Source organism: Anabrus simplex, chromosome 1 (genome assembly GCF_040414725.1).
Source record: "Anabrus simplex isolate iqAnaSimp1 chromosome 1, ASM4041472v1, whole genome shotgun sequence".
In the NCBI taxonomy this organism is placed as follows: Eukaryota; Metazoa; Arthropoda; class Insecta; order Orthoptera; family Tettigoniidae; genus Anabrus; species Anabrus simplex.
In genome coordinates, this window is record NC_090265.1 from 1,449,926,004 (window position 1) to 1,449,948,611 (window position 22,608).

At 40.5% G+C, this 22,608-nt stretch overlaps 1 protein-coding gene across 1 annotated transcript in view; it reads left to right on the top strand.

Annotated features, from left to right (window-relative positions):
* Positions 1-22,608, top strand: part of LOC136858415 (pre-mRNA-processing factor 17) — a 167,216-nt gene that overhangs the window by 71,695 nt on the left and 72,913 nt on the right. The window contains exon 4 of the mRNA XM_067137939.2: positions 7,905-8,001. Coding sequence (XP_066994040.1) covers positions 7,905-8,001 — 97 coding nt within the window. The remainder of the gene's footprint in view (positions 1-7,904; positions 8,002-22,608) is intronic.

Genomic DNA, 22,608 nt, shown 5'->3' on the forward strand with positions numbered 1-22,608 from the left:
AATGAGCAACGGAAACGTTCAACTATAAGAAGCCGCCCAGAAGCCGTACTTATTAAACCTATGAATAATAAGACTTTTGCAGATGTTGTGAAGGATATCCGCAGCAAGGTGAAGCTGGAAGACAGTGGCGCTGGTATTAGATCGATCAGGAAAACTATATCTGGAGTGGTTCTTCTTGAATTTAATAAGGCCACGGAAAAGGAAAACAGAGAAAATTTTAATAAATCACTTAAAGGTGCTCTTGGACATGATGGCGAAGTAAAGGTTTTGACGCCTAGAACTACATTGGAAATTCGGGATATGGACAATGCCACCACTATTTCCGACGTAGAGGAGGCTGTAAGACGAGAATTAGAAAATCTTAATCAAGAATTGAAGGTCTCAATCATAAATCCGAACAGCAGGGGACAAAAACTCGCCATTGTGGAGACAGAAGATAGCGAGGCACGAAAGCTGTTAGACATAGGCAAAATTAAAGTAGGCTGGCTATACTGCAGAGTAAGACGGTGCGTTGTAGTTCCTTGGTGCTTTAGATGTCTGTCATATGGGCATCAAGCACGAAACTGTAAAGGATTGGACAGAAGTAAACTCTGCTTTAAGTGCGGGGAAGCTGGTCACAAGGCAGTAGGATGCAAAACGAATCCACGATGCATAATTTGCACAGATATGGGCATTGAAGAGTCAAAACGACATCATACTCTTGGCTCAGGCAAGTGTATTGTGTTTTGTGAAGCACTAGAAAAGGCCAAAAATCAGTGGTGAATGGTACAGATCCTTCAAGCCAATATACACAGGTGTTTAACTGCCAGTGATCTATTGATGCAGATGACCTGTGAGATAGGAGCAGACATCTTGATTCTTAGTGAACAATATCAAGACAGAGATCAACCAGGCTGGTTTTCAGACAATCTAGGAACAGCTGCGATGGGTACCAGACCTTGGAAAATATTCAGTTATAAATCAAGGATGCGGGGATGGGTTTGTCTGGGTCCAAGTTGAGAAGGTCATTTTTGTCAGCTGTTATTTTATCCCGAATGAGACTATTTCTGACTTCCAGATAAAACTAGATGGGCTTGAAGATACTCTGCAAGGGATGAACACTAACCTAGTTGTTGCTGGTGATTTTAATGCTCAAGCAGTTGAATGGAACATGCCTCAAACAGATTCTAGAGGGCGGCGTACAATGGAGATGGCCACCAGATTGGGATTAATGGTTATCAACGTTGGTAATGTGACAACCTTTCGGCGACCAGGATGTCAGGGAACTATACCAGATGTAACCTTTGCTTCTGAAGACATTGTGTCTAGGATAACTGAATGGCGAGTAATTGAAGAATATACTGGAAGCGATCATCAGTATATCACTTTTCGTGTACTTCAAGAGACTCCGCATCTAAGGATTACCACGCGCAAGCCAGAAAGATGGAACATAGCCACTATGGATAGAGAAAAATTTCATGAAGTAATACAGAATGGAGGTATGACGGATACATGTCACGGAAGCAAAAGAAGCATAATTACTAATAAATGCGTGGAACACACCATGAGACTCCTTCAGCAAGCATGTGACGCATCAGTCACCAGAATCAAACAACGGAGAGGCAAGCGTCCAGCATATTGGTGGAATGGAGAAATTGCTGAGCTGAGGAAACAATGCCTGCGACTCAGATGAAGGACACAAAGAGCACGACATAACGATGAAGCTCTCTCAGCAGAGTATAAGAGTATGAAGAAAAGACTGCGAAATACAATTAAAAACAGTAAAGCTGACAAATGGTGGGAAATGTCTAAGGAAGTGGATGAAAATCCATGGGGATTAAAGTATAAAACAGTTATGAAGAAATTTGGGATGCTACCAAGCCTTATCATGGATCCACGCACCATAGAAGAGAAAGTACACACACTATTCCCTGATCATGCAGAGAGGATTGATGATGAGGCCGAGAAAGAATTAGATAATGTACCACCTTTTACAACTGAAGAATTGATAACAGCAATTAATTCCCTTAGAAATAAGAAAGCCCCTGGACCAGATGGTATTCTAGCAAAAGTACTAAAGGTGGCAGTCGAATTATGTCCTCAACTGCTGCTGAGAATGTATAATCATTGTTTGAAAGCGGGAATTTTTAGCTTTCGTTGGAAGATGGCTAGATTGTTTCTGATCAGTAAAGGGAAAACTGGGGGTTACAGACCTCTGTGTATGCTGGACACTGCCGGGAAAGGTTTAGAGAAGATACTACAACTGAGAATACTAGCAGCAGTCCGATTAGCTGGCGACCTATCTGACCAACAACATGGATTTCGCAGAGGTCAATCAACGCTAGATGCTGTGAAGGAAGTGGTGAAGACAGCAGAACGAGCTCAAATGGGTAATCATTACTCTAGAAAGCTGACGCTTCTTGTGACTCTAGATGTTAAAAATGCTTTCAACTCGGTAAGATGGAGTTGTATTTTGGAAGCTCTACAAGAAACTTTCAAGCTACTAGAATATCTCATGTATACACTGCGAGACTATTTGAAAGACCGTACATTGTTATACGACACGGAAGATGGTCAGAAAAGAAAACGGCTCACAGCTGGTGCAGCGCAAGGCTCAATTCTCGGACCACACCTTTGGAATATCATGTACGATGGTTCGTTACGGTTGGAGATGCCCGAAGATGTAAAACTTGTGGGTTATGCTGATGATGTGGCTGCTCTGACAGTAACCCGTAACCTAGAGCTGGCTCAATTTAAATTGAATCAGATGATGCGACGTGTTAAAGAATGGATGATAAATCACAAGTTAGAACTCGCAGATCATAAAACGGAAATTGTCCTCCTGACGAGGGAAAGGATTAATACTGTTGTACCGATGCAGATCGGGCAGATAGCCATCGAAACAACTAGGAGCACAAAATATCTTGGTGTAACGCTTGATACTAAGCTTACATATTGGGACCACATCCAACAGGTAATAGATAAGGCAGCGAAAACAATGACTGCACTGAGTAGCCTCATGGGAAATATCAAGGGGTTGAAATCTAGTAAAAGGCAGGTTCTCATGTCGACTGTCCAATCGATACTGCTATACAGTTCAGAAATTTGGACTGAATTGTTAAAAATTGCGAAATATCGGACAAGAATTGCAGCTGTACAACGGAGAGCAGCTTTACGAATTGCTTGCGCATATCATACAGTATCAGAACCTGCGATTCTAGTAGTAGCAGCAGTAGCTCCTATTGACTTGTTAGCCTTCGAAAGACAAGAAATTTGGCTCACACAAGAAGAGCTAGGAAGGAAAAGGGCTCTTAATCGCAGAATGCAACGATGGCAAACAAGATGGGAAGATGATTCTAGAGGGAAATGGACGAAAAGACTGATACCTTATCTGGGTGTATGGGTTGGCCGAATTCATGGTGAAGTGAACTACTATCTCACACAGTTCTTGACAAGTCATGGATACTTCCGAAAATTTCTTCATACACTAGGGCTAGCAACTAGTCCGGTGTGCATATACTACGGTGATATTGATGACGTATTACATACTTTCTTTGTGTGTGTTCATTGGCTGCTACAAAGAAGATGCTTAGAAGTTATGCAGGGAGAACTGACGCCAGAAGGGATCGTGTCAGTAATGCTACGAAGTCAAGAATCTTGGGACCAGGTGGCAGTTTACGTAGAAAATATTCTGTGTCAGAAGAAGAAGGACCTGGATGATTACGACAGACAGTAAAGCTGAAGAAGGAAGATGAAGCACAAGATGCATTAAGCACAACATCCGTCCTGAAGTAATGCGAGAGCGGTTTCCGGGGCGGAGATAAACGCCGTGGGAAAAGGGAGTGCGGTTTTTAGTGAGTAGGAATCTCCACACACTTGTTGAGTGCGGACCCTCACAAGCGTCTTATGAACAATTTTCCTCACTCCCTCACAAAAAAATAAAAATAAATAAAATAAACATACTTGCATGCATACATACATTATCATTATAGACTGTTATGCTTTTCAGCGTTCAGTCTGCAAGCCTCTGAGAATTTACTAAACGTCGCCACAATCCTCGATTTGCAACTAGTGTTGTGGCCTCATTTAGTTCTATACCTCTTATCTTTAAATCGTTAGAAACCAAGTCTAACCATCGTCGTCTTGGTCTCCCTGTACTTCTCTTACCCTTCATAACAGAGTCCATTATTCTCCAAGGTAACCTATCCTCCTCCATTTGCCTCACATGACCCCACCACCGAAACCGATTTATGCGTACAGCTTCATCCATCAAGTTCATTCCTAAATTAGCCTTTATCTCCTCATTCCGAGTACCCTCCTGCCATTGTTCCCACCTGTTTGTACCAACAATCATTCCTGCTACTTTCATGTCTGTTACTTCTAACTTATGAATAAGATATCCTGAGTCCACCCAGCTTTCGCTCCCGTAAAGCAAAGTTGGTCTGAAAACAGACCGATGTAAAGATAGTTTCGTCTGGGAGCTGACTTCCTTCTTACAGAATACTGCTGATCGCAACTGCGAGCTCACTGCATTAGCTTTACTACACCTTGATTCAATCTCACTTACTATATTACCATCCTGGGAGAACACACAACCTAAATACTTGAAATTATCGACCTGTTCTAGCTGTGTATCACCAATCTGACATTCAATTCTGTTAAATTTCTTACCTACTGACATCAGTTTAGTCTTCGAGAGGCTAATTTTCATACCATACTCATTGCACCTAATTTCACATGCCAAGATATTAGACTGCAGGCTTTCGGCACAGTCTGCCATTAAGACCAAGTCGTCAGCATAGGCCAAACTGCTTACTACATTTCCACCTAACTGAATCCCTCCCTGCCATTTTATACCTTTCAGCAGATGATCCATGTAAACTACGAACAGCAAAGGTGAAAGATTACAGCCTTGTCTAACTCCTGTAAGTACCCTGAACCAAGAACTTATTCTACCATCAATTCTCACTGAAGCCCAACTGTCAACATAAATGCCTTTGATTGATTTTAATAATCTACCTTTAATTCCATAGTCCCCCAGTATGGCGAACATCTTTTCCCTCGGTACCCTGTCATATGCTTTCTCTAGATCTACGGAACATAAACACAACTGCCTATTCCATTCATAGCATTTTTCAATTACCTGGCGCATACTGAAAATCTGATCCTGACAGCCTCTCCGTGGTCTGAAACCACACTGGTTTTCATCCAACTTCCTCTCAACGACTGATCGCACCCTCCCTTCCAAGATGCCAGTGAATACTTTGCCTGGTATGCTAATCAATGAGATACCTCGATAGTTGTTGCAGTCCTTCCTGTTCCCTTGCTTTTAGATAGGTGCAATTACTGCTTTTGTCCAATCTGAAGGTACCTTAACAACACTCGACGCTAATTTTACTACTCTATGAAGCCATTTCATCCGTGCCTTCCCACTATACTTCACCATTTCAGGTCTAATTTCATCTATTCCTGCTGCCTTATGACAATGGAGTTTATTTACTATCCTTTCCACTTCCTCAAGCATCATTTCACTAACATCATTTTCCTCCTTCCAATGAGCTTGGCTGTTTACAACACCACCATGATGATTTCCTTTTACATTGAGAAGATGTTCAAAATATTCCCTCCACCTCTCCAGTGATTCCCTGGGATCTATTATGAGTTCACCTAAATTACTCAAAACACTGTTCATTTCCTTTTTCCCTCCCTTCCTAAGATTCTTTATTACTGTCCAGAAAGGCTTCCCTACTGCTTGACCTAGCCTTTCCAGGTTATTACCAAAAATCTTCCCATGATTTCTTTTTGGATTCAACAGCTATTTGTTTCGCTCTGTTTCTTTCATCTACGTACCAATCCCTGTCGGCCTCGGCCCTTGTTTGGAGCCATTTCTGATAAGCCTTCTTTTTACGTTTACAGGCTGCTCTCACTTCATCATTCCACCAAGATGTTCGCCTTTTCCCATCTGTACACACAGTTGTTCCTAGACATTCCCTTGCTGTTTCTACTACAGCATCCCTGTATGCCACCCATTCACTTTCTATATCCTGAACCTGCTTACTGTCTACTGTTCGAAACTTCTCATTAATCATATCCATGTACTTCTGTCTAATTTCCTCGTCCTGGAGGTTTTCTACCCTTATTCGTTTGCAGACTGATTTCACTTTCTCTACCCTAGGCCTAGAGATACTTAGTTCACTACAGGTCAGATAGTGGTCTGTATCATCGAAAAATCTGCGAAAAACTCATACTTTTCCTAACAGATTTCCAGGTACCAACTGATGAGCCCACCCTAGCACACGAGGGCGAAACGCTGGCAACCAAGAATGAGTTAGCTGGAAAATTTATAATGTCCAATAACGGACCATTTATATTGGTATTATAAATTTACTCATTCAGGACAAATATTTCAGATTTCCTATGGGAATCAACATCTATATCATCTGATGGCCAAGCAGGCATCAATTTTTGATAATGAGACAAAGTCTCTTAGTGCATTGGCACTGCAGGTGGCTCCAGTTAGCCTACGCAGTGGCCTCCACGGTATGCACTAGCCAGCGTATTGGTAGGTGTGCTAGGTACCAACTGATGAGCCCACCCTAGCACACGAGGGCGAAACGCTGGCAACCAAGAATGAGTTAGCTGGAAAATTTATAATGTCCAATAACGGACCATTTATATTGGTATTATAGATTTATACATAGTCTTGTACAGTTGAACCTCCGCATAAATATAATTTCAGGCCCAAGCAGATTGTTATATCAGTGTTATTGTTATATTGAGCTATCATTTCACTTCATATCCGACCCCATAGAGAAACAAAGCAATGGCTGGATACACATTGTTATAATGAGGTAATAGGAAATCAGTATCACCAGTGGGAGCAGACTTTTCTTCCTCAGCTGTCACTTGGAAGACAGTACCATGTCTGTCCTTTAGCAGTGTAGCCACCCATCACCAGATTTAAAATTTGTATGACTGAGTAGTTAGGCAAAATTAAGGGCTTTATGGAGATCATAGGACCCTCTATTGGCCGTGCAGCTACTTGGATAGCTGTGAGTTTGCATTCAGGAGATGGTGAGTTCAAATCCCACCGTTGGCAGCACTGCAGATGGTTTTCTATGGTTTCCCATTTTCACACCGGGCAAACGTTGGGATTGTATCTTAATTAAGACCACAGCCACTTTCCCAGTCCCTCCCATCCTTGTATTGCCAATAACCTGTGATGTATTAGTGTACCTAATGTTAAAACCAGTAGAAAAAACAATTAGGACCCTCTATTGGAAGATGTTGAGCCATTTTGTTAAACCATTTTATTGTAATTCTATCCACATTATCTGAAACTGCCATTTTCAAATCGCTTTTGCATAGGGTCTGATTTTCTGCTTATAGCATTTTTCTTGATTTAAAAAAAAAAAAAAAAAAGAAATGTCGTCAGTATAGACTGCAAAGGTCCCTATAGCTTTTTCATTCCATCACCCCAGTCCTTTAAATGCTGATAATTTTGTTTCCAGACTTATTGACTTGCATTGAATAGAACCCGTATCTACATTATATCCATGCACTAGAAAATAACTAGGAAGACTGGCTGGTTATTTTTGTTTGTTTGTTATCTTCATACTTCCACTCCCTTTCTCAGGTCATTAGCCATACTTGCTACCATCTGCAGGGGCCAGCTTATCACTGTAATGAAAAACAACAAATGTTATTAAGATAGGAAATTTGCCAGGACTGTGCAAAATATTGCTTAATTAGGGTTGATCGTTATATCGAGGTTTGACTGTATATATACTCATTCACATTTACCAAACCCAAGTCCAGATTTTACTTCTTGGACATTGATAGCCAAAGTAACTAAATTATTTCGAATTGATGAGCAAACTTTATATTATTTGATTTCCTTATACAAAATCAATATTTTATTTCAGGAGGAAGCAATTGAACTGGAAGAAATTCTTGCTAAACGCCAGAAACGAGGCAAACAAACTGAAGACAAGCCCCTGGAAGAGAAAACAGTTCTGCACAGTAAGTAGTGAAATTTCTTTTAATTGTATAAGAAATTTTTAAATGTTGTACCTATATATTAATGGTGACAGCAAAATATCAGAATATGTCAGATGAGTTGATATATAGCATGCTTTTACGGTCGAATGCCCTTCCTAATGAAGATGAAATGAATGTGAACTAAATTGGGTAAGGAGGTGGGAGGAATTAGCTGTGGCTTGTGAATAGGAACCGGTCTGACATTTGCCTGGAAGTGAAAATGGGAAACCACAGAAAACCAGTCTCAGCATAGATGACGATGGGGTTTGAACCCTGCAAAGTATTCCATCATTCCAAATCCGTAAATGCTGCTAGTTTTGTTTCCAAACTTACTTTCTGCTCTAAATGCAGAGCTTGGCTCTCAAGAAATCAGAACACATAGTGGTAATTATGGAGTGTGTAGAAATCAGGCTAGTCCAAAATTGAAAACACATTCACATGAAAAGGAATAGCTGTCAACAGATCCCATTTTATTAGAAATATGACATCATTGCATGGAAAAAGGGCAAAAAAAGAGAAGAAGTAGGTAACTGGTTTGAGATGTTGCTGTCTTGGACAGAAGTTGAAAGAAGATCAAGTCACCAAACAAGTGATTACAGACATAATCAGATTACCTGGAATTTATGGACGACAAAGATTATTGCAAGTATTCAATTTTGTTTAGGAAGATCACAAAATCCCATCAGTTGGGGCAAAGAACATTAGAGTTCCATTTTTGAAAACGGTCAGAATTGTAGAAACTACAGAAACATTAAACAAATGTCTCAGGGTTGAATATTATGTGGATAAATACAAAAGGTGTCTTACTCCATGTTAGGTGTGACCTGATCAACTGCTGGCAGTAGCTTTAAAATGCCATTGGGAATGGCGACTCCATCATAATAACAGCCTAGAATGAAAATGGTACTTTTAAATCAGCATCGGAAAAGGCTAGGGCATTCTCCGGAAGCAATGCACAGTTCTTATGCTGGGGGAACTGTAAGAATACTAGAGAACATTTTGAAGATGGCAATGATCAACCTCATGTCACTGACTGGAAAGTCAAAAGAGGTGATTGATTTCACGGAGAAGGAGAATATAATTATGACGGGATTGAGTGAGGTTAAGTGGAGAGGAAAAGGAAAGAAGAAGTTGAGGAAGGGATATACTCTTCATTGGAGTTCAGGACATAAGGTAAAGAATGGAGTGGGGATTATAACCAACAAGATCTTAGATAGTATGTAGATAAAGTGGACAACAGAAGTGCTAGAATAATAAAGATACAGTTAAGGACAGAGAATGGAATAAAGGATTTCATCTAAGTGTATGCACCCCAGATGGGTGCAATGAAGGTACGAACAAATTCCTGGAGACACAGGAGTGAGAAGTAAAGGATGTGGAAGTGACTCTCATGAGAAACGTTAGTGCTGTGGAAGGCTGCAACAGAAAAGGAATGAAAGAAGTAATTGGACCTTATGTACATGAATTTTTGTGTGAGAGAAGAGGGAGAGAAGTTGGTGGATTTTTGTGTGAGACATTGTTTACGAGTGGGAAATACGTGATTCAGGAAGGAAAAAATAGTGGAAATAATGGATGGGGAAATAGAATGATTACTTCTTGGTGAAAAGAGAAAATCTTGGACAGTCATTAGATGTAACAGCTTTGCCAGAAGTAGCCTTTGATAGAGATCATACAGGATGGCACACAAATAGTTGACACATTTAATTTTAGAATAAGAACTTTATTTCTCACAGAACACTAATGAAATTTTAGACACACGTAGCTTGGACCCTGGACATACATTTCACTATATCACATGTTCAATGTGGCCTCCACTGCGGCGGGCAACCTCTTCGAGACGAGTACGCATGTTTCTGATGACTTTGCGGCACAGGTCTTCATGAATTTCACTGCAGAGCTGTACAATCCGAGCACGCATTTCCATGCCGCGTTGAGGTTTTGAAGCAAAGAGTTTTTCTTTCAAATAGCCCCATAAAAAAAGAAATCACAAGGATTTAAATCTGGGCTTAAAGGAGGCCAAAAGAATCCACCATTATTGTTGTGCTGTGGGTAACGATGAGATATTACATGATCACCAAATACTCCCTTCAAAAACTCAAGATCATCGTTAGCTGTGTGAGGTGTTGCACCATCTTGCATAAACCACTGCGTATACATAGGGAGTTCTGTAGCGAGAAGTTGAGGCATGAATTCATTCTCCAGCATGTCCTTGTATCGCTGTGCATTAACTGTCTGACTGAAGAAAAATGGTCCAACTAATCCATGACTTGACAGAGCTACCCACACACACACTTTTTCCCCATACGCGGATTTTTCATGAATAATGTCTGGTTTTTCTGTAGCCCAAAACCGCACATTTTGTTTATTAACTGCCCCGCTGAGATGAAAATAGGCTTCATCAGAGAACCAAGTGTTAAACAGTACTTCATCTTTATCTTCAGTCCATAAGGCGTACTGCAATCTCTTCTGCCTGTGAAGATCTGTTAGCTTGTGTAGTACAGTCATTTTGTACAGGTACAATTGAATGTCACTGTGTAACGTTCTTTGAACTGAACGGCGCGATATTCCACTTTCTCTTGAAGCTCGCCGTGTTGACTTGTGTGGGCTGCGCTGCATGGTGACCCTCAGCGCAGCGATGTTTTCAGGAGACCGGACTGCTGGTGCACGTGGTCGCGTTTCTTCCTTCACACTGCCTTGTTCTTCAAAGTTTCTGTATAAGCGAAGGATGGTGTTCCTTGCTGGTGCCCACCTAGTCTGAAATACAGCTCGAAATTCCCTTCATGTCACCGTAACACTTTTTAATTCGCAATGAAAGATAACTGTTTTGGCGCGCTGCTGAACGGAGAGTCAGCCATGGTCGGCCATGGCAGAAAGCTCACTGGAATGCAGGCGTTCAGAGATAAAGCAGCAGTGTCACCTCTACAGTTATTTCCAGGAAACAGGGAAGGTGTGCGCAAAGTTTGAACAACATAGTATATATAAGTTGCATTTTATATTTGCTTTTAAAATGTGTTAACTATTCGTGCGTCACCCTGTAGAATAGTGGTAGCAAAACTGATAATAGAAAAAATAGTGAAAATGAAAGAAATGAGGGAAGAAAATAAAAGTATGGAAAATGAAAGATTAGAAGTAAAAGAAAAAAAAATGATATAATTGAAACAGCACATAGCCAAATATGAGGTGAAGAGTGTGGAAGCAGAATGAATGAAAGTGGAGAAAACAGCAGAATTGGATGAATTGTGTGTGGAAATGGTGAAAGCAGCAGGACCCATTACTACTATGGCTGTATAGGCTATTTGAATAGAAAAATGAGTACCAAATGCCTGTCATATCTCAGGTAACAAAAGTAATTGAAAGGGTACTAGAAAAGTGAATGAGAATAATGGTAGAAGGACATTTCAAGAAAAGCAATATGGCTTTCAGAATGGAAGATTAACACTAGACCGCATCTTCCGTAGACAGCGGTTAATGGAAAAACATTGGGAACATAGAAGAGATGACATTCCTTGATTTAGAAAAGGCTTACGTTAGTGTACCCAAAGCCGGGCTGAGTGGCTCAGACGGTTAAGGCGCTGGAATTCTAACCCCAACTTGGCAGGTTCGATCCTGGCTCAGTCCGGTGGTATTTGAAGGTGCTCAAATACGACAGCCTCGTGTCGGTAGATTTACTGGCACGTAAAAGAACTCCTGCGGGACTAAATTCCGGCACCTCAGCGTCTCCGAAGACCGTAAAAGTAGTTAGTGGGACGTAAAGCAAATAACATTATTATTATTATTAGTGTACCCAAAGCAAAGGTATGGAAAGTAATGCAATAGAAAGGATTTGGAAAATAAATGTTATGATGATGATGTGATCAATCATTTTTAATGGCATGTGGCATCGAGAGGGGCTTGGTGCAGGTCTTTTGAGTTGACGCCTTATAGGCGACCTGCACATCTGTGAAGATAGGGCTGTATTTATGATGAATTCTAACGATGAGGACGGCACACACACCTAACATCTGAGCCATTGAAATTAATCAGTGGTTTGAAATCCCCACTCTGGCTGGGATTTGAACCTGGGGTCTTGTGGACCAAAGTCTAGCATGGCTATTTAGCCATGAAGCCAGGTAAACCCATGTCCTCATCCCAAAGTGGTGCAGCTCTTTTCAGGCACACCCCCAATGGAGGTGCCCTCCCGTCATTCTCAAATTTCTGACAGTACCGGGAATCGAGCCAAGGCTCCTGAAGATGGCGGCTAATAATGCTAACCCTTACGCTATGGAGACGGACGGATGATGTGGTGACGTGAAGAATGTGCAAGCAATGTACAAAAATTTTTGCAGCATTGTCCAGACACCTGTGGGGAGGACAGAGTGGTTTTGGAATGAAACTGGACTACGGCAGGGAAGTGTGCTTTCACCATTGGTATTCATAATAGTTTTGGACAAAATTGTGAAAGAGACAAAGGCAAGATATTGGGTGAAGGAGCTGAAGATAATGCTATTTGCAGATGATATTGTAGGTGCAGAGAGTAGACAGAGAAGTAGTACAGGGGCAACTCAATATGTTGAGTGAGATATTGAAAATAATGGAGTGGAAATGAGTAGGACAATGTGTTGATTATAGGTGACAGGGAAGGGAAAGGTATTATAAAAATAAAGGGGCAAAACCTTGAAATTACAAAGAGCCTCAAGTACTTTGGAAGTGAACTGATGCAGGATCTAGGGCTGGACATGAAGGTCATTAAAATGATTCAACTGGGAAATGCATTCTACCACAGTGTGAGAAACCTGGTGTAAAGAAAGGAGGTAACAATGAAGTGTAAAGAGGTTATATATTCAGCAGAGACATGGACACTGACAAAAGGACAGAAAAATAAAATCCAGGCCAGTGAAAGGTTTTGAAGTGTGATAGGAAAAACAAAAAAGGACAGGGTAAGAAATGAGGACGTCAGGAAGGAAATCAGAATGGACAAGCTTTATAACAGAATGAAGAGGGATAATCTTAAATGATTTGGACATGTTAAGAGGATGGAAACGGGAAGGAAGCGGATAGACACACAGATAGGAGGAAGAACAAGAGGGAAACCCAGACTGTTGGTTGAAAACGATCAAGAATAGTATAATTAGAAGAAACCTGGATTGGAACCCAGTTAAGAAGGAACAATGGTGGTTGAATAGAGTAAGATGGAGAGATATCATAAACATCCCAACCCTGAAGGAGATAGACAGAGGAAATGGATATGATGATGATGATGATCATGATGATCATGATGATGTTGAAAAAGTATGTTTTGATATTATGGAACATAATTGATTCACACCTTAAAGTAGAACAATATGATTTCTGAAACAGCAGATCAACAACTGATCTGTTATTTACTGTTAGGAAGAATATGTAAAACTATTGGGAGAAGAAGCAAAACGCTTCTTTATTGTATAGAATTTTAAAAAGGATTATGATTGTATACTTGGACCAGGTTATGGAATACTATGCAGAAAAAAATGTTTCTATCCTGTCTTATTATAAATACTGTCCAACTTTTGAGGCTAGCTGTACTCCCACTCATAAAGGGCACCATGGCATGACTTGAGACACGAGTCATTGTTAGTTAACACATTCACGCCTGTATCCGAGTTATTGCCTATAGCGCGTGACCATGCTGTGGACCGTATCCGAGTTAACCCGGATAATAATAATAATATAAAAGAATTTATTGGACTCCAACCTATTCAATACATTACTGGATGTTAACATTTTTAGTTAAACATCGTTAAAATGGAGACATGTTTCGCCCTCCATGTGGGGCATCATCAGTCATATCAAAGCACCTCAAAATTAAACCAGACGTCTGGTTGGAAATTATGAACAAAATATGTAAGAAAGAATACATTAAAAACACGTACAAAGTCCTATCCTAAACGAAATAACAACAGACTAGTTACACCTAGTAAAATACGCTAGTGGTTTCTTAATATTAAAATGATATTGAGTTCGATGGTAGTTCTGCGTAGTATATACAAATGTTGGCAAGATAAAACACAATTTATAATTATTGTACACTTATTTATAATTGTTAAAATTGATGAGGTAAAACATTCCAATTTGTCTATTTGTAATTTGGCTCCAACCAAAATAATTCGGATAAGCGCAACCTTGAACTCGAGCCGTTCCTACGCAGCTGGGATCTATTTTGGTCACAAATATGTGCGAGAGAGATGAAAGTGATATCCTTATGAATGTTTCTACTCACCGAAAACCACATGGCCACGGCGATTTTCCCTCCCAATGCACTTTCATTGTTTTGTTTCTGAAGGCAACCTAGTGCTCGCACAACTAGCTGCGTAGTTGGTTTGTGATTGCACAAGCGTGTGTATAGTCGCGTTCTGAAGTATAACCATGGCAAGTAGGGACAATATAAATGATGCAAGTAATGCGAATTTACAAAGCACAGTTTTTCAGCTGCTTGAAAATTATCTTGGCCAGGGGTATACAGTCTATATGGACAATTATTACAAATAGCGTTTGACTCGCGAAACAATTACAGGAACAGAACACTGCCGTATGTGGAACAATACGGTCGAATAGGGGTGTACCAAAAGATCTAAAGGAACACCAGGCAATTCTCAAACGGGCTAAAAAGTGAACCTGACATACAAGTACAGTCACCTCTCTCCGAAATCTCAGCTCCATCTACGTCATCAGCTCCAAGTCAACGTCCTGCAATTTTGCCGCCAAAAATGGCACCGGCCAAGGACCCATCATTTAAGTTAGATGCGAAGAGAAAAGAGTATATTCTCTTAAAGTTTCCACCATCAAACATAGATAAGTTCCCCTGAAGAAGGTGCAAAGTGCGCTTCAAAAATAAAATTATTAGTGAAACACGCTATTTTTTGGAATGTTTAGTGTTCCCATTCACCCAGGAAAGTGTGACACTACCTACCACACCCTACAGAGATACTAGAGGACTTCATTAAGGTATGTGGAAAATTTTGTTTCCATATCTTGTTCCGTTTAGAACTTATTGTGAAAAGAATTCGTTGTTGTTTGCTCTGCCACTAACAGCTGGAATAGCTGGGCCAGCCCTTTAAATAGCCGCTCAGATGATGGGCGTGAATGTGTTAATCTGCAGATGTCGGAGGTGGCTATCATGAAGTCAGAACCTAAAATGAGAGGAACAGTCAACTCTGGGACAACATTGAAATTCCAGGAGAAATTATGAATTTTCATATAAATTCTGACACGTCTTATAGATGTACACGATGACCATCGGCAGACATGTAAGTCTCGGAGCAATCACAATCTCAAAGGTACTTTAAGATAATTCCCTCTACAAAAGACTGATTTACAAAGGAACTACAAAACCCAGTGCCTAGTAGGGCGTACACCGAGCGTGAACCAGAAAGAACTTTGGCCCAGGGTGAGGATGAAGGAAGTCCACAAATTCTATGATTTAAACAGTTCTTGGGCACCAACGGTGGGCTGTTAATTGGTGCGAAGTCAGTTTCCCTTATTTGCATTGAACCGCGCACAGATGTTGCAAAACACAGCAGACAAGCCGCATTGACTGCACTTTACAGAAGACTTAGAGTTACAATGTCTAAAAACATGTCCATTCTTCCCACAGTTCTAACACTTTACCGAATTTGCCATCTTACGATGAGATAAATTCTGATCTAGAAGGGCACCAGACTATGCGATCAGAGGAACAAGGTGATTCAAAGCGATCAACAGACCTATCAGCATATAGCACACGGGTAGGCGACCTAGCGAAGGGGACAGATTTCAACACGGTACTGCAAGCGGTGTCAGGAAAAGAGGTATCGGCAGGAGGAGGAGGTTGATATAGATTGTTCAGGTGAAGTGTTGACTCGAATTCATGACAAAGACTGATTATGTCATCCACGCAATTTACCTCAGACCTCTTTATGAACAACTTGTACAGGGGACTAAATTACGGTAGAAAGTGTCGAAGATTTCCGCTTCGTGGACGCTAACATCAAGACGATTTAGTAAGTTTAGAACACCAGTAGCGTATTCGGCGATAGGTTCTTCTTGACCTTGCATTCTTCTAAGGATCTCTTGATTAAGGATGAAGTCCATATCAGATAGGCCAAACCTAACCTTAAGGGGAGTTTGAAAGGCAAAACGGTGAATTTTTTGACATTTTTCAAAATAAGTCCTACAATATTATTTAGTGTTTAATGATTAATATGGTATATAATTTATATCTGTGCGAGTGCTAGAAGTATTTTATTTTTATAACATTGCTTGCATATCCGTCAGGCTGGTTGATTTTGGACACGCATCTCTTTATTTACGAATATTTCTGAAACTACTGCACGTAGAAGGCTGTGGTTTTCGCCTATCAATAGAGAATACTCGGTGCTCAATTTTCGTTGCTATTCTGTTTTGAATATGTCTGCCGCTGTGCTTGCTTTTGTGTATTGAATGTTGAATTTCATGTGAATTAGTGTCTCTGGAAGTGCTTCTGTGTAGTTTGATTGCACTTATTTTGGTAAACAAAGTATAAATATGCCTCGAAGTGCTAGTCTATTTGGGAAACGTAAGTTTTGTGACAGCCAGCATACTAAAAATACAAGAACATGTGGTTCACATGACGTAGAATCCGCCAACAGTGTAGAAACAGATTGTCAAAATGTGACACCAAACAAGAAGACAGACACGCCCCCTACCAGTGCAAGTGAATCTAAATTAGGTAAACATTTTGAAGAACTGGGATCCGGAAGGCTGAAGTTTCAGGAGAGTATTTTGAGCACAATAATTTATACCTGTAGCAGTTATGGAAGATATCAAGCCAATCTACAGAGACCTAGCTCATCCAGACTTTCACACTCAGAATCCCGAGTCTTTCAACAATATTATCTGGACTTGAGTGCCCAAAAATATATTTTGTGGGGTTAAGAACTTAGAAATGGGGAGTCAGTGATTCTCTATTAACATTCAATGGTGGGAGCATGGGAAGAATAAGTGTGTTATTGCATCTCAACATCAACTCTGGCCATCATACTATGAAGGGACTGCAACATTTAGACAAATTAAGAATTGCCAAGGCACAGCGTGCAGCAGAGTTCAACACCAAAGCAGCAATGTCATTGCGAAGGAAAAGGTTTTTAGAGAAGGAGGGGTACGAGGAAAAGGATAATGACTATGCTGCGGGGTGATTTTGAGCCTTAATTTAAACATCTGAGTGAGTTCTTATAATTTCAAGTTTTAAACCTGATTTTCTCAAAATGACTTTTTTTACAATTAATGTTCCTGAATCTGAAAAACTACTTGTGATACATACATGAAACTTTGTGAGATGCTTTATTATATCTTTCTGTCCTTACTGAAGTAGAATCATAGCACAGGTTTCCATAGACATGAAGTAAGGGGTGTCCATCTACAAATATTTTGTGTAAAAAAATGGCACCTTTAAAAAAATTAATATATCTCGTTCTTATAGTTTCTATATTTTAATTTTGCTTCAGTCCACATAAATAATATAGAAATGTCATCTGTAAAAAATTCAGAGTCGTATCTTCGTTGGTTTCAAAAATATAGGAACATATTCTTGGCTTATGTAATACTGGCAGGATAGGCCTCTCAAACTCCCCTTAAGCTCTTTCGCGAAATCAGCCCAGCATCAAATTTTTTATGTGTGCAACCAAAACCATTTACTAGCACAACCTTCTAATATACCAGGAATGACGTGAACAGATAGATCTAGGGACTTTGAGGTACATGTCGCTATGTCTTCAACCCTTTCCAAGAACTCTAAAACTGAAAGTCCTTTTACCTCTCCAGAGAATTTTAAGTTCCTTTACGAACTTTGTCCAAAGCAGGACTGAAATAGGGTGGTCTACTTGCAACAGAATGGGAAATCTGGGCTACAACATTCATATTCGTATCAGGGATAAGTTGATTGCCACAATTGTCAAGCACGATATCAGCATTGCTGCGATTTGCACTGGATAGAGGGGAAGCACAATCCTTCGACAATTATTCTTATGTGGTTCAACACTGGGAGGACTATTGGGTATCGTTTCACTTTCATTCTCCATAGTTTACAGATAAAGTAAGCGGGGCAGCACAAGGAGAATATTATAAAACAATAATGGAGACCAAAATAAAAGCATGAAGGTTACGTGCAGGACGTAACAAAAATACATACAGAGAAACTATGTTGGTTTGAAGTACATGAATCACAGACAATGACGTGCAAACACTACGTGAGGAAAATCTGGGTCATGAACGAATTCAGCTCTGCTTTACCGAAATTCAATCTTTCGATGGAACATACCGACCGAACCACGTTCTGTATACCATTTACACCACCTACCTATTCTGGATCAGTCGAAACTGGCTAAAAACTGCCTGGAGCTGAATCCAGACCTCTTAGACTAGAGAACAAAGTGTAAAAGGCATGTCCCCAAAGCAGAGACACAATAACGTAGAGCGGAGGTCAATTTAAATGAATTAGGTTTATTAACATAAACTAGAGAGAAAAGGTTTGAATATAGGCATAAAACAAATAAATAGGGAATGCAGGGAGTCGAATACTCACATACATGGTTTGTAAAGATACTCCAATCACAATCAAATCGCTTGACTTATCAATATGAATCTTATAGAATCTTACACTGTCACAACTGTGATACAATTATTTTTATTTATTACCAGATAGTGCAATTAAAAACATGATCCAAAGTATTTCTTTCTTAAGGACCATATACAATCATGAGTTGAATGTAACAGCTTTCACACAATAAAATTATCACGGCTCCCCAGACAAAGTCAAGGTCTTTTTTTGTCAAAAGAGAAACATTGCTCCCAACAATCTCCATAGAGACTGCATCCCCAGGAATCAAAGATGCAAGTGAACCAAGGCTGGCAGAAAACTAAACAAATATGGAACACAAGGAAGGTAAGGAAGGAGTTGCCATAGTGATGGAAACAAACATGAGTCAATAAAGTAAAATAGCAAATCCCAAAATAAACATATTAATCGGCTGAGGAAGCCGGAAACAATAACGAGATAAAATAAGAATAATGACTAAAGCAAATATCCATAAGATACTGAAAAGTAACACAGGTCCAATAACCATTCCACACCCATACACACTCAGAGACCAAACATGCGTAACAGCATGACGTGAATCAGTCAACGGCTCATGAGCTTGACCTGAGAGCACAGATCAGATACCTGGATCACCACAAAGAGGCCTGGCTCACTCAGTCAAAACACATAACGTAAATAACATACACGCCGCATGACACGTATTCATATCGCACACACCAAGCCGAACATGTATCGTACAGTATCAGCTTAAACCATAATGCAGAACATAAGCTTGAGCCAAACGTCGAAGACGTAGAGAAATAAAAAATCTCCAATCAAAACCACAAACAAACTCATCACACACACGAATAATCGGATCAGTGCTACCTTTCACTCTAGGTAGGAATGATTACATAACAAGCAGACATGAAGGAAAAAGAAGGACAGTGAAATAAGTCTGCAGCAAAATTATAAAAGCATTATACACTAAATAGGGATCTCTTAGAAAACAAACAGCGTAACTATGGCAAGCCAAGAAAGGATAAGTAGGATAAATACCTTGAGATTGGAGAAGTCATATTCATTGACACTAAACTAAGAGAGTCATACAAGATAAAGTTTGAATCCTTTTGTACAACCATTTGTACGAGATAGTCATCTCGTAGACCAACGTCTCCATCTTTTCTTTTAAAGCCATTATTATCCAAAGACCAGAGATAACTCAAATCAAAGATAAGCTAGAAAGAAATGCTTTGGCAATCCTCCATTACATGAGGTGCCATCTGTCTAATCGGGACGAACTACACGTCAGGTCAGGCAGAGAGAACACTAAGCAGCCATAACAGACTGATCTATGACATCGTAAAGAATGCAATATCTTGTAAAGTACAAAAGTGAGATATGAAGGTAATGAGGTGCAGCTCAGGGGGTACAAGTTGTACTATGCATTGAAGTTGATACATTTTCAATTTCAGTACTGGTTTTCACTTTTGATTATTTTTGAAACATACATTCTTTATGTCAGATTTATTCTATAAATTAAAGGAAGAGATATTTTGTTAATAACTTTCAAATTTCATTAATGGTATTGGTTTTACATGCAGCTAACTACTTTTTAAGTTTTTGGAGATGTTAGAGTGCTGGAATTTTGTTTACAGGAGTGTTCTTCCGCATGCTGATGGATCTATCAATAGGAGCACCTTCATTTACCACCAGACTGAGTTGGTATCGAACCTGCCAACTTGTGCTCAGAATGACGGAGTGCTACTGTTTGAGCAACTCAGTCTGGTTACCCCTGCCTATTGTAAGAAGCTTCTAAAAGGAGTACATCACAGGGGCTTTCAGGTTGGGAGAGTAGGTTGGCCACCACCGGTCATCTGGCTAAATCTAACATTGCTTTCACGTATTTGTGCTAGTCTTCTCATTTGTATTATTCTTACCTGACCTCCCTTGGTGAACTGTTGTACTCTTTTGACCATGACGGTATTGGGTTTCCAGACCTTAGGTGTATTTAATTTCCACACTGCTTGGCGCTTCTCCTTCTTTTTGGTAATTCTAAATTCCCTCCATGGGAATTTAGAATTACCATTTGGAATTGCTAGGCAGGCATTAATTCCATTGTGGAGTTTTATCTCCCGTATGCAGTTATCAGACTGTGCCACATAAGAGGCTTCTGATAAGTTCACCTGCATACACCCCAGCATAAGTGGGTAGGGTCTGACACATCCCACTCTGACAAGTCTAGTGTCAGGCCTAAGACGAAATGCTGGTTAATAGAGCAAACGCCTGAAAAGCCATACATCTAATTTTTGATCTGATCTCCTTCTTTTGCCGATACCCTCTTTCTTTGATAGATCAGGCCTCTTCCATTGTTCCTTTGAGTAACTTAACATGAGGATCACCTCCACCACCATTCAGCCTGGTTTAAAATTAGAGAATATTGGACCGGGCGAGTTGGTCGTGCGCGTAGAGGCGCGCGGCTGTGAGCTTGCATCCGGGAGATAGTAGGTTTGAATCCCACTATCGGCAGCCCTGAAGATGGTTTTCCGTGGTTTCCCATTTTCACACCAGGCAAATGCTGGGGCTGTACCTTAATTAAGGCCACGGCCGCTTCCTTCCAACTCCTAGGCCTCTCCTATCCCATCGTCGCCATAAGACCTATCTGTGTCGGTGCGACGTAAAGCAACTAGCATAAAAAAAGAGAATATTGGATGAAGTTTCATAAGTGATATTTTGGTCAACATATTTTTATGTAAGTGTAGTTGTTGCCAACTCCTCACGAATAACTCCATATTTGTCATCATTCTCGATACAACCATGCACTGGAACCCGTTCAGAATGCAGGCTGTAGAACCCTCTGGGGATGGGGGCAGTAGAATAACATTCATGGTATCCCCTGCTTTGTCGTATGAGATGACTAAAAGAGGCCACAGGGGCTCTTAACTTGGGAGCGTGGGTCGGGGACCATTGGGCCCTTAGCTCATTCCTGGCATTGCTTCCCGAGCCCGACAGTATCAGGTTTGCGAGGCATAGGAATTTTTTCATTTTCACACTCTTCATGGCCCTTGTCTTACTTTTGGCCAATACCTTCATTTTTTGAAGTGTTGGGCCCCTTCCATTTTTTCATGGTTGCCCATTTGTACTTCCTCTTAAAACAATAACCACCATGACAACCACCACCATCATCACCACTGGATACTACACCACTGTGAACTCAAGAGAGTGGTCAATGCCAAAGTCATTCCTTCAGATAACATCGCGCCTCAGCACAGACTCTTAGTTTTGGATCTTTGTGACTTGACCTTGGTGGGTACAGTGAGCACCAATGACAGGATCATGCCATATCTAATGGTGGAAAATACCTGATCACTTTGCCAAGATTAGCAATGAGGAGTTCTCACATCCATCAATCCAAAGAGTGCCACCTATGTTTGGACCTGTCATGTTCAACACTCCTTTGAAAGTACAAGAAGCCTTGTCAAAGATGAAAAATCTTAAGGCTACCCAACTTGATGATATCCTGGCAGAAGCAAGCGCCTATGGAGTACTGTCACCATCACTATAGATTAGTGTGGATTCATGAAGGGATGTGGCACAATTGATTCCACTCACATGGCTTGATTGCTCATGGCAAGGTGCTGGCAAAAAAATAACAAGTCAATCCGTATTGACTTCCTGGACCAGGAGAAGACCTTTAACCTTATTCCACACAAACTTATCTGGCATTCTCTTTAGTCACATGGCATCCCTGAAGAGTATGTCTGCTGGATACAGCTGCTCTATCTAAACTCCACTTGTATCATCCGCTGCCCAGCTGGAATGTCACTCCAGTTCCCATTTTGAGTTGGTGCTCTCCAAGGATCAGCCTTTTGTCACTTTTATTCATCTTATGTATGGATAAAATCATCTCGGCTCTCCAGTTGCTACATCCATAATCACTCCTATATTCTGACAATGTCTTGCTGGCAGCAGAAGATTGGCAATGTATTCAAGAGCCGGTTCAGAAGTGGAACAACAGGCTCACAGGTGGCCTGCTCGTCTGG